Below are 13599 nucleotides of genomic sequence, written 5' to 3' on the forward strand. Positions count from 1 at the left end.
CATTACTCCTGAAACTTTGGAGGATTTAGCTCTTTATATAGTAAAGTTACAGGAGAATAAAAATAGTTATTAGCCAAAATGTTTATGGTTTATTAAAATAATCCCATCTGATACCCCCTGGGGAATAAATATATAATTTTCTGTTGTAACCCTCTAACTGAATGGTAATGTAATGATACTAATTTTTCACTTTTTCACAAAATGAAAACATCAGTACTTCCTGCGTGCTCCCAGCACAGGGGAAACAAATTCTGTCGGGGATACCTACTTTGGCACGACAAAAGTCTCCGTTTCCCCTTCTGTCTGTCTGTGGGCGTGGCTCCTTCAGCTCGTTTTAGGCTCTGAACTGCACACCTGTCCCCATTCGAGTACTCATCAGCTGCAGTGTATATATACAGCAATCCTGTCATTCACTGATTACTCTGTCACACAATGCAGTTAAAAGTCAAGGCCAATAGTTTTAGCGTTTGTTCTCAAGTTCAGTTTACTCGAGCTACTAACGCAGCTTTCCAGTGCCTCAGATTTTCCATGTGTGCCAAGTAAAACCTCTTATTCCATGTCAAGAAGCCTTCCTTTCCTCTCTCCATCTGTTCCTCGAATGACTTCTGACGCTCACTTTTTCCATGAGATCGTTTTCAATAAGCTCTTTAGGTGAGCCTCCGGTCATGTTCTTGTCTCAGAATTTGAAGAATGCCAGTTGTTAAAGGTGCGGATATCTTTACTTTGAATGTTTTTGAAAAGAAATCTAAGTAGTGGTGGGCGTGAAACAGTATCAAAGTGATGCAACAGTGCGCTTTCATGTCCTCTTACCCAATTAAATACGTTTTTTATCAGGTTTCATTAAATCTTATCTTATCTTAAACTGTGAATCAAATAAACAAGACTGATTTAAATATATTTTGGACTACAATATTTATGTATACATTGTGTTAAATGTAAATAAAGCTGCTTTTAAGTGAAACTGGATGTGTACAAGTAGCAGCTGCAGCTTTTTTTGACGTTTTTAAAGGAATTTCAACATTTCTATCACAGGAGGTAATAAAATGGAGCTCATCTGGACAAATCCAGCATTGACATCATTGCACAAACCCTGAACATTTGCAGCTAATTGAAAAGACCGCATTTAGACCATATTTAGAGGAGTATTTGTGTCGTTCTAAAATTTAGTTGTAAAACTTAAGATATTTTAACAGCCAAACATAAATTTTAACTACTAATGTTTAAGCATCAGTTGGTTTTTCCTTCATTTGATTATGTACGCTGTTAATTTCTTTTTGACCCAGGATGATCAACACTACAGGATTTATTTAAATTAGCGCATTTATGAACAGTCATCTGTGAAGCAGTGAAAAAAGGTGATCCTTCTATGATCCCTCTGAATCAACTATGGGCCTAGAAATGAACTCTGAGCAACACCATATGCAAGAACTGTGACGGGGTTTGGGTTTTTAAAAGGTTGAGAGGTTTAAATCAGACCAGAGATTCTAAGATTCAGAGATGACTGAATATCACACTCACACTTTAGTGCAGAGCTATGTAGGCTGTAAACTAAATTCAATCTGATACAGCAGAACAAACCTGTTAGCAACTAATTTAGCAGTGAGATTGACAATATAATAACATTAGTTCTAGACTTTCTGGGAACTCTAAGTAGGTCTTTGTATTAAACCAGTGGTATTATTCCACATTTTGATTTTGGATGCATGTCATCCCCTTTAGTCCTTCATCTATGATAATTTGTCAAATGAACCAAAAACAAACTCTTTACTCATAAAGCATCCCAAGAAGAATGAATAACCAGTTTTCATGTTTCTGGGTTTGTCAGCACATACCAACAAAAGTTAAGTGTTCAAGAGAAAACTTTAACCTCACGAAGTAGTAGTTATCAAACATAACTCTGGTTCTATGCTTACATTTCAACATGTTTTGTTGTTATTTGCTGTATTTAGACTTTATTATTATTATTATTATTTGTTATGTTATATTAGCTTTGCAACATTTAATTTAAAGATCGGAAAATAAAAGATACTGCTCTAAAACAGTATCAGTGAGTAATAGCTTACGTTTTGTGGATCCAAGCCTTAATGTGGCACTGTGCTTACATGGAACCACAGTTATGTATGATTTGCTGGTGGATCGTGTGCCCCATGTCATTCATAGAGTACATCACCTAATGTCCTGCATCATCCTGTATCCACAGTTTCAGACACAGTACACTATGTTTTCTCCTGAAGGATGAAAGAGGAGCCTTTACGGGGTGAGGCCAAGGGTCGAGGCAGGAGCAGCCCCCGTGTCCTTTTTCATTACAGCTGGCAGAGGATTTTACTGCCTTGAAGTATACCGGAATGTCCATGGCTTGGTTTCCTGAAGGACATAATATTTTATTGCACCACGGACGCCATTTTTCCCATTCCTTCTTTGGCAGCTATGCCATGTGGCAACAAGTGGTTGTGTTGCTTTGGTGGGGCGTGGAATAGTGGCCCAAGGAAGCTAAAGAAGAGGACGATAAGTTGCTTGAACAGACCTGCAAGAGCCCAAAAAGCAGATAGAAGAGAAGCAGAAGACTCCACAGCTTCAATTCCAAATACAGGTAAGCAGATAGATCACTATCACTAAACACTGCAAAATCTGTTGTAACCAGTTAACTGTTTTGCAAATTGTTACAAATGTTGCTTTTTAAAGTAGTTTATTATTGACTTCAAACAATAATGTATGGTTCTTATTATATGATATATATTATTATATTTTATTTCGATTTGATTTTTTTTCTTAAATTGTTACTTTTATAGCTAAATGAGTTTGTACAGTCGAGGAATTTTTCTTATTGCTTCAGTGACAAACATCCAATGGGGGCGTGGGGTGAAAAAAAAAAGCAAAAAAATTTTAAAATACCAACTTTTAAAATATAAAAATAATCTATAAAAGATTTTCTGTTTATAAACTGATGGAGATATACAGTAGGCTGCAATGCAAGTAAAAAATATGAACCGTGCACCAAATGTTTAAAATGAAAATTATAAGAACTATGTCCACTACTGTGAAAAGGATAAATGCACAGAAAAAAAAACATCAATATAACTTACAGAGTTGGATGCAGTGGTTTTATTTTTTAACTTGGAATAAGTGAAGCAGTACATTGGTACTTAGCACCCAGGTAAGATGTGGTTCTTCACAGTTACACTGGAATTTGAACTTGTTTACATGTAGTTATTCCTGAACTCTGCTGAAGTAACTCGGCATGAGTTGCAGTTAATAATAATCCTTTTGTATCTTATACTGGGCATTGGAATGGTTTATCCTTTTACCCCCTTTAAGATAAGCCAGCTTCATTCTGATTGGATGCTCTTTGTAAACAACAGATTTGAAGGGGGGTGGGTTTCCTGTGCTTACAGAGCCAATAATGATAATAATAATAATGATAATGATAATAATAATCAGTCTGGAAGGAGCATTTAGAGCCAATGTAAGTCTGAGCTTTTTTCATTATTTGAAGCTTAGTTCACATTTAATATAAACATCCAGCATTTTAGCAATACTCTATATGACGCACAATAATAAGCTAACCAGCCAACCAGAATTTTTATTTATTTTTTTCATAGCCATGGTGTTGTGACATTTCACTTTGCTGCTTTATTTAACCTGTGGTGTGAAAAGACAGAATCTCATTCTGTCCTGCAGTATTCTTAGTGTGTCGCATGCATGGACTGTACACAGCAGCAGTGTGTTAGCAGACACAGTGCTGATTGTTGGAGCTCTGTGGTCTGGACAGCTTTCAGAGCACAGTTAGAGCTGTTGTTAGATTTCATCTAAGTGTATTTTCAGCTGTATCAGATGACCTGTTAAACTACAACTGAACTGAACTAAATAATCCCCTCCAATTAAAGCAGTCACTCACCTATCTCAACCATCCAGATTGAAATTTATCCTATTACGTAATATAGAAAAAGGGTACAAAGGAATAGAACTTAAAGGAACACAGTAAAAGTCAACTTTAGCAACTTTGGCTGTTTCAGCAGTTGTCCAGAGAGCATTTTATGGTAATTTTCAAATGACAAAGACTCTTGAGGTTATGAAATTGTTATTAGAAGTAAAGAAGAAAGCAGGCTGATGTCACAAAGCAGCCCTCTGCAGAGATCTTAAATCTTCAGACTGCTGACTGCCTCCTGATTTATATCCAGTCAACAGCTGTTTCTTTTAATCATTCCTGAAGGAAGTAGCTTCCCTTTTACTTACAGTAACAAGGTACCATAACTCTGACCTGATTTTAATCCAAACAGCATTTCCTTTCCCCAGTTTGTATTTGCACAAGAACACTTCAAGATAATAACTCAAAAACAAAAAAGCTTTTAAAAAAATATTTTGCCATTGTGTTTTGTTAGGAAGTTATTGTGTTTCAAGAAGTGTTATTTGCACCTCATAACCCAACTGTCACGAGCTGAAAGCAGGGACTCAAGCGCAGAGCAGGTTGATGTCTCAGAACACGATTTATTTACACACCCGTGCAATAATATATACAGTGACGGGAAATTCAGGGTTCCAGGGGATTAGGGGAAGGCTCTCTCTCTCTCACGCTCGCTCACGTCCTCACACACGTTCGTACCGCGGGGAGGTCACAGGTCCGGGAAGATAAGCTGGAACAGGGAAAGGGAGACATCAATCACAAATCACGAAGGCATAAAGGTGTAAGACCACGGGAGCTGGAAAGGTAGACTAACGTCAGTAGCGCAATCATCCCGCGATGAGAGGATCTGTGACCCAGCCTCAAATAGAAGACGGATAATCAGCTGATCGCCAACAGCTGTGAGAGCCAAGGGCGGGAGCCAGCTGTGAGCTCCGCCCAGGCAGAGAGATAGGGGGAGAAAGAGAGAAAAAACACAAGTGTAGCCTTGTGAGGCCGGCTGGGCAGGCACGGGGACCATGACACCAACGGTGTTGTCAGTCTGAGGCCTCCATGGTTGACCTCCTAACATCAGTCAGGTGTTAACCATATTCGGTCAGGGTTAAGTTATTGTCCAAATTTTTTAACATCAAAATGTGCGCAATATAATTTGAAATCCTTTCCTAGCTTGTAAAAATGTGGCATATGGCTAAAACAAGACCCACACTGTCAGCACATCCGATCAGGAACACCTTGTACTTTGTTCTAGATTTAAAATTTAGGCAGTGAATTTTGTTTGGAGCAGTAAGAGAAGATCTTCTAAGAAGAAGATTTTGTTTTTCATGTCCAAAAATAGAGTTAAATTAGTTTTGTTAGAGAAAATAAGCAATTGGGTAATAATAAAATCACTGCCTAGCCAAAAATAATCAATCCCTATACAGATGACTACAGGCACAAATGACTGGCATTGCCTTTATGTAAACCAGCATGTTTTAAATAGATCATGTCTTGGTGGCTGCACTTTTACTGGGCCCTATCCTTCAGCTGTATTGGTTTCTTATTCTGCCTATCAGTAATTAGGAGTGGCGTACTCTGTGCTCCTGGCAGTGGCTGGTGAGTGAGTGTTGGATATTCTTAAGTGAGTGACAACGGTCCTACATGTTGTCAGTGAGAGTGAGCCATCCTCACTGCTGATTTACAGTCGATCAGAGACAGCCGACCCAGACGGGCACAGAGAGACAGATCTATGTCTCAGGAGGGAGGAAGAGAACCCTGCAAAGGAACACCTAAAAGCCCCTCAAGAGCAAAACTCCTCAACGTCTCATATGCGAAACCAAAATGCAGTTATTTCATGACGCAGTTCAAAAACACACTGCAGTAGTTTTGACTATTAGAAGTTTCACTTATTCTGAGTGACTGAATAAGCTTGGGGCTTCTACTACTCTTAGTTGACTAAGAAACTGCATATTTTGACAAGCATGAAGGATTTGTCTTTCAGTTTATATGTTTAAACAGCTGGTCACAATCTCCCATGGACCATTATGCTATCATGCTACCTACACATCCCTAACTTCACCTTCTGCACAGAACATCCTAATATAGGGTTTTCTAAAAGGTCAGTGATAAAGAACCAAAACCCTTGAGACTGTGTGCTATACCTCATGTTCTTAAAGTTAAGAATATGAGGTATAGCACGGAGAGCAACTATATTATTCCAAAAAACAGAGAAGAGTTTCTCCACTTCACTCTTAAGAGTGAAATTTCTCATTCAGGTGCAGCAACAGTAAATTATAATGCTCCTGACTATTTTTAGAAGCACTTTATGTTTACCAGCACAGAAAAGCATGTTGTCTGTGTTATATTCTACTCATGGAAAGCATTTTTAATGTTGTTCGCTACTTTGGTGATATAAATGTTAATCTATATTCACGAACAAAGTAGTCTATTCAAAGTACCAGAGATTTTTGGTTTTTTAATAAAAGCTACATCACTCAAGTTTCCACTGCTGCCGTTAGCCATTTTACATAAATAAAAACAGTTCATAAAATCATGAATATAGATATGCATAAATAACATATATATTACATGAGTGCAAGATTACATTCCCACTGCCTCGTGGGAATTTGTACTGGCCTCATGTAAGAGTAAAAGATCCTAAGCTTAAAATGCTGATAATGTGCCAGTAAAGAATTTCTATATTTGTATCGATAATGTTTGTACCGGTTTGTTTGGCACCTGTCATTCCTAAATTCTAGTACGATAACGCTGCCTCACACGTGTGTGTAAAGTTTAATGCTAAAGTGTGCGATTCACTCCTTAGTCTGTGAAGCTAAATGCGAAATGTCCTTTTTGCTTTTTAAAGCTTTCACAAAGCCTTTTTTGAAAATAAGTTCTCCTTACATTTGCAGACACTACCAGAGTGTGGAGAAGAGGCCTGAGTCAGGTAGAGTGTTGATAACACTGCAATGGGCAGAAAGGATGACAACTCCGAGTACTGGAGAGGTAACGCTATTTCCTCTTAGGTTTTGGCCTTTAATAATATCTGTTACTGTGATCCTCATACAGGTTAATTATTGTCTGTGTTTCCTGGAACTGTTTTGAAGTCTTTCTCTCTCTGTCCTTTGGTAGATGGCGATGACTCCAAACCTGATCTACAAACGGATACAAAGACTGGAAGTTTCAACCAGTGCATCCACCGCACCACCTCAGAAACTCATAACTTGGTTGGATAATCTTCTTTCTGCTCAGTCCCCCTAAGTTTGCCTGAGGCTTTTTTTCCTTATTGTTAAGTACATTAACATTAGTTAATTAATTACATTATATACAGTGCATTACATTATATTATTTGTTGCTAATTCAGATGAAAAATAACAGGTGTGAATGAGTAACCCATCAAAACTAGGAGCATCATCTAATATGGCAACAGCAGGGTCTTGTGTAATATGATTACCCCAAATAATCCACTGTGATTCAGTCGATGAAATAGGATCTGTATATAAAATATATTTTTGTAGTTGAACTTTCGTCTTATTTTGAATGGGAACACATCCCAGAACATCGGCAATTAAATTGCTGTTTGGAAAACTTTAGCTTGCTAGAGATTTCTTATATAATCTAATGGCTTCTCAACACTTCTATGATTTTATCTTAATATATAAAAAAGGACAGAACTGAGTCTTTTATGATTTCAAACTATCCCATTATTGGAATTAAATTCTATGAAAAAATGGACATTTTTCAAATTGACACTCTGTTTTTCTCTTTTGCTTCTTATCCATATATCTGACTGAAACACAACCAACGCTCAGGCTGATGACAACGCTGGCAGCGCCAATGATGATGAAGTGGAGGAGGGTCAGAGGGGAAAGAGCTGTGAGGATGATGAAGAGGGCCACCTGGCCTATCACATCGGCCTCGTGATGAAAGAAAGATGTACTTATCACATTCCCCCCCCCCCCCCCCCCCCTTTCCCCTTATGCTTTTTTTCTTCTAAAAGGGCAACTGACACCAGAATAGCAACTCTAGAAATAGTTTCCTGTTACCGTGATCACCTGACTACTTTCACTGGTACAGAGGAACTGGCTTATTATTTAATTCAATTCCTCTTTTGTACAATAAATGTACTCTCAGGCACTTAGTCCAGGATGCTAAACCTTTCACTTTTTAATTTGCTGGAATGCATTACTGAAAATTAACCAAATGGTTTGTGATTAAACTTGAACTGAACCTTATGCCATAATTTGGAAGCATCACACAATCGTCTGGCTGTGGAAGAAGAATGAAAGGAAAGCGACTAGTTGACTTTTCAAATGTGTTTGTGACAAGTCAGAAGCTGCAGGAAGTGTGTTTTAGAGTGTTTTAAAAGTGCTCTGCTCTGGACTGCACTGGTGATCCAAATAAATATCTGTCTGTCCTTTCCAGATGAAGTTGTCTCTGCACTTGGAGAAGGAGCATTTGGAAAAGTAGTGAAGTGTATAGACAGAGAGAAGTAAGCACGCATGCTGAAAAATCCTTGGAATTGATGGGTATTTCTAGTGCTTCGAGATTATATGTTTTTTTTGTTTTCAACATTCAGAGGTCCATATCAGCTTTAAACCTCATATACACCTCTGCATGTCGTGTGTCTGTTCAACAGAGATGAGCACGTAGCTGTGAAGATAGTGAGGAACATTGAGTGTTTCTGTGAAGTAGCGAGGTCTGAGATCGCTGTGCTGGAGGAAATCAACTGCCTGGATGATGATAACAGATTGTAAGTGTAGCTTACATGAAATCCAGGGGGTTACATTTTTCCTTGACAGCATTCAGTTAAATCTTTTTTCTTCTTGTTTAACTGATGGGCTGCAGGAAAGAATAGCTGTGTTATTGCTGTTTGCATTCATTTCTCATTCTAATCTCCAGCGATTGCGTTATTAAAGTGATTTATCGTGTCTTCTGACAGCGCCTGCGTGAGGATGCTGGACTGGTTCGAGCATGAAGGCCACGTCTGCATCGTGTTCGAGCTGCTCGGCCTCAGTATCTTTGAGTTTCTCCGACAGAATGAGTTCCTGCCGTTCAGCGTGGAGCAGATTAGACGCATGGCCTTCCAGATCTTCAAAGCTGTGTGCTGTGAGTCGGGTGTTTACTTCTGTGAGACTGGGCGTTGTAGGTGACTGTTTACGTTGGCAATCTTGGGACTGAAACATCTCTTAGTTTCTAAAGACTTTTTTATTGTTTGTGGGTTTTTACATCATTTTAGGAGAGAAATCAAAACTAATGTAGTGTAACAAAGCGTAACCCTGTTAGCTTGTCTGCCACTATTTTGATCAACAGTAGCTGACAAACAGGCAAAATTACTGATTCATTTAAAAAAAAGGTTTTTTTTGCCTTCTACAGGGACAGTCGAACACTGTGTTGCTCAGTTTAAAAAATTGTTGATTTCATGCACAATTGTATTGTGTATTTTTGTGTGTTTTGCAGTTCTGCACCGTAACAAACTGACCCACACAGACCTGAAGCCAGAGAACATCCTGTTTGTGCGCTCTGACTATGACCTGGAGTATAATGAGGACTTGGTAAGAGTGCAATATCACGTCATGGTTTTATTTTAAGGTTTGCTATGTGATGAAGGATGTTTACTAGAGAGTGTGTGTGTGTGTTCCTGTTTGTGTGTATGCGTCCATTTTTATGTCAGGAGTGTAAGGAGAAGAGGCTGAGGAGTCTTGATGTGAAGGTTGTGGACTTTGGCAATGCCACATTTGACCACGAACCCCATGAATCCCTGGTTTCAACGCGTTACTACCGAGCTCCAGAAGTCATACTTGGTACACAAACAACTGACACATGCACACACACTCCTACATGAACACTCAGAGAATTAAGCTCAGTTATCTACATTTCAGGTCTGGGCTGGAACCAGTCATGTGACGTTTGGAGTCTGGGCTGTGTCATGATGGAGTTTTACCTAGGACGCGCACTCTTCCTGGTACACACACACACACAGACACACACACGTGCACGCACACAGACACACACACGTGCACGCACACACAGTAGTATAACTGCTGGTTTTGTTTCAGACCCATGACAGTAAAGAACATCTGGCCATGATGGAGAAAGTCCTCGGACCGGTCCCTCCACATCTGCTCAAACAGACCAGGTAGCTACACAAATAGCTACACACACACACACACACACACACACACACACACACACACACACACACACACACACACACACACACACACACACACACACACACACACGTGTGAATCAATTGTTCTTGTATTTTGATGTCAAAGACAAATGAAATCAAGAAGCTGGAGGACTGTGGTTGTTGAAAAGTCATACTTACAACTTACAAGAGAAAACACAGAACTAATAATAGGAGAGCGAATAAAGAAGAGCAACAAATGATAACTAAGGACATTTGAGAACATGGCATGAAACCATGACTAGACAAAAGGGCTCATAGAGCAGTCTAATTATGCATTGCCCCTACAAAGATCCTTCCCAAAGGGTTTTCTGCACCATTCTCAGGGTCTCATAGGTCGTTCGTACCCATGGAGGCTGCATAAAAGCATCCCTAATTGAGTCCCAGTTAAGTGCAGGAGTGCCTTAACTGGCACTCCTGCACTCAGCCTGCACTGCATACTGAAAGAGCACTTCATTACATACACCTGAACACTGAGGTGAATACTCTGAATGTAACTTTTCATATAGCACAAAGTTCAGCTGAATTTCCCCATAGTCTGCAAATGAATGCATATTTGCACCCACAGATGCAGATGATGACAGAGACACTTTCAGTGAAATCCAAAAGAAATCATATTAAACATGGCAGAAATGCTGCATTTCATTTGTGCAAACAGACACTGTGCATGTGCCAATAAACAACTCTTATATGCAGCATTTTTCTAAAGAACTGTCCAAGGAACTGTGCACAAAGAACAAAAAATATATAAAATAACACTTTGATTAAAAAGATTGTGCATCTGCAGGAAAATGAAATTTAGCAGCAAGGGTCTCCAAATGGTGATATAGAGCTTATCCATGATCTCTTTTGTGAATATGCTCTCCTCAGCTCCAGGTGTAATTTGAAGTAGTGTGTTGTGTGTGTTGACAGAGTGTTTTTGTCTGCAACTGAATATAAACACTGTGCATGTAATCTGTGTAGGAAGAAGCATTATGTGCACAGCGAGTGTCTGAACTGGGACGATGAATACATCAGGAAACACTGTCGACCTCTCAAGGTACCCGGCACTCACATCAACCAGTCAGCTTCAGCTGTGAGCTGGGACTGGTAGCTGTAGGAAATCTGATTATTTCTGTCTCTCAGCTGTACATGCAGACGCAGAACGAGGAGGAGAGGCAGTTGTTCGATCTGCTCAGCTGCATGTTGGAATATGATGTGTCCAGACGGATCACCCTGGAGGAGGCACTGTGGCACCCGTTCTTCAGCCCACTGAGGACGTAGAGGCAGCAGCAGTGCAGCTAGCTAATGCATGCATACACACACACGCACATACACACACATGCACACATGTTTTCATATCTTAGTGAGGACCAGTGTCACGTCAGTGGGAGGATCCGGGGGTTTCTCTGTGAATTTCACGTTCCCGTGGCAGCGTGCTCGGTGCTTGCTCAGATTTGAAGTTCAAGTTTTTGCTGTGGAAAGTAGCTTTCTTCCCACACAGACTGTACAGCAGACGCTAATGTTTTTGTCACTTTTTACGGAATAAAACTTAAAGTAATGTAAGTACGTCCATGCTTTAAATGCTGCATGGTCAAACTCTCTCCTGCACTCCATATTATCCATTGTTGATCTACACACGTCTGTTGCTGCCACGGATGTCGCTCGTAAATCATTGTCATGTGACACTCTAACAAACAAAATCACGACAGTTTAGTAATGCAGTAATGCAGCGTGCTTACGGGAAAGTAACAGTAATCTCATTACTTTTTTGCAATAGTAAAAAAAAAAAAAAGTAATCGGATTACTTTGGAGGACTTTAGAGGTCCTCACTCTCATTGGCATAATGCTTTCCCTAGCCTTACCATCAAAAATGAATACCATACTATAACCCGTAGCCTAAACCTAACCATGACCTAATAGTAACCCTGACACTTTAACCACATTTTGAGCCTCAAAAATACCTTCAAACTTGTGTGAACAGGCATTTTGTCTCCATAAGTGACTGTTCGTCCTCACAAGTACAGTGGCATGCCAATTTTCTGTCCTCACAAAGATCTTTTAACATGTACACACACACACACACACACACACACACACACACACACACACACACACACACACACACACAAACATACAAAGAGGCACTAAACATCTACCTCAGGCTCTAACTAAAGAGTGCAGATTATTTGATTGCTTGGTTTTTAATTCTGAATTGAATTTTCAGCTGTATTTATAGATTCAAAGAGCATTCCTGTTTGAAATAATCCCACCATGATGTTATAATCCACACAGTATTTAATTCCATGTTTTTGATTTTTTTTTTTGTCAGCTGTTTGTAATAAAGATTTCAGATTTGATGTGTCCGAAATTTATTCTGTCCCTGATTGCTGATCCCATTCAGGGTTGCAGGAATGGGCGGAGAATATCTGTGTAAACCCCGGAGAGGTCCCCAGTATAGAATTGCTGTTTTATATGATTAATTAATATTCTTTTTGTAAAAGTACTTTCTGCTCATGTGAAATCATGTTAATGTCTAAAGAAAAAAACAACACAAAATGTTGTTTTTTCAGAGTTTTTCAGATGCAAACTTGCATACTACAGTGTGTATACACACTGAAAGGATTGCATTTTTTTGCAGCAACTTCATCCTCAAAAGACAAAAAATAAAGTCATCGAGCTATATTAATATAAATAATATAATAATAATATAGAAAGAGTATTTTTACTCAGTTGTATATAGAATTTGTATTCTATTTTTATCCTATTGTATATTCTATTCTATTTTATTCTACTGTATATAGTATTTTATTTTATTCCATTCTATTCTGTACAGTTGTGTACAGTATATTATTTGTATTGTATTCTAATTTTTGCTATATAACTTTTGCACTGTCCACTTTCTGCTGTGTCAAAACAAATTTCCCACGTGTGGGACTAATAAAGGTTATCTTATCTTATCTTATCTTATAAGTTGGTCATAATGTCTAAACAAAAAAACGAAGAATGTGGAGATTCCTATTTCATCAAGAAGTTCATGTTTGGGTGTGTAAGTACGTAACACGATAAATTCGCATTTGAAAAACACACTCGGTATGTAAAGAACAAAAACTTAAAAAAGTGGGAATTTTATGTGTTTTGAACAGAAGGAGGGTGAACTAAAGTTTGTGGTAGTTGAGATTTGGGCCTTAGAGCTACTAAAAAAGGACGTTGACAGAGTCTCTCAGAGTCAGCCACCAATGACCATTTTTAACATTCACTGTAACTATAATGAGTGATGTCTACGGCAAAAGTAATCTGAGTGACCATGCTGGCACAGAGCAGCATGATGTAATGACAAATATTTGTTCCGATTTTTAGCTGAGCTTATTATGCTTAATGTAGATGCTGCAGCCTATCAGTCTAAAGTAAATGTCAGCTATCTAAGCTCATGCTGAAATCTCTGACATTTGCTGGTGTAACTGCCTTGTTGATACAGACTGCTGACATGTAAAGTGGACGGTAATTTCAAGATTTAAGTAGACAAGGAAGTCTCCATGACTGAACAGTTATC

The 13599-nt window shown here is 38.8% G+C and overlaps 1 protein-coding gene across 1 annotated transcript; it reads left to right on the top strand.

The window, feature by feature from the left end:
* Nucleotides 1–2456: 2456 nt before the first annotated feature.
* Nucleotides 2457–11823, top strand: LOC146661211 (dual specificity protein kinase CLK4-like). The gene is made up of 13 exons (XM_085419699.1): nt 2457–2590; nt 6787–6880; nt 7007–7101; nt 7687–7810; nt 8300–8366; nt 8514–8627; nt 8817–8983; nt 9335–9429; nt 9549–9678; nt 9757–9839; nt 9934–10013; nt 11031–11106; nt 11193–11823. The coding sequence occupies exons 2-13, from the start codon at nt 6844–6846 to the stop codon at nt 11328–11330; spliced, it is 1206 nt and encodes a 401-aa protein (XP_085275825.1). The 5' UTR covers nt 2457–2590; nt 6787–6843; the 3' UTR covers nt 11331–11823.
* The last annotated feature ends 1776 nt before the right edge of the window (nt 11824–13599 follow it).

The sequence above is a fragment of the Rhamphochromis longiceps genome, linkage group LG10, assembly GCF_057381845.1.
Source record: "Rhamphochromis longiceps isolate RC_006_pf linkage group LG10, R_longiceps_female_GT1.1, whole genome shotgun sequence".
In the NCBI taxonomy this organism is placed as follows: domain Eukaryota; kingdom Metazoa; phylum Chordata; class Actinopteri; order Cichliformes; family Cichlidae; genus Rhamphochromis; species Rhamphochromis longiceps.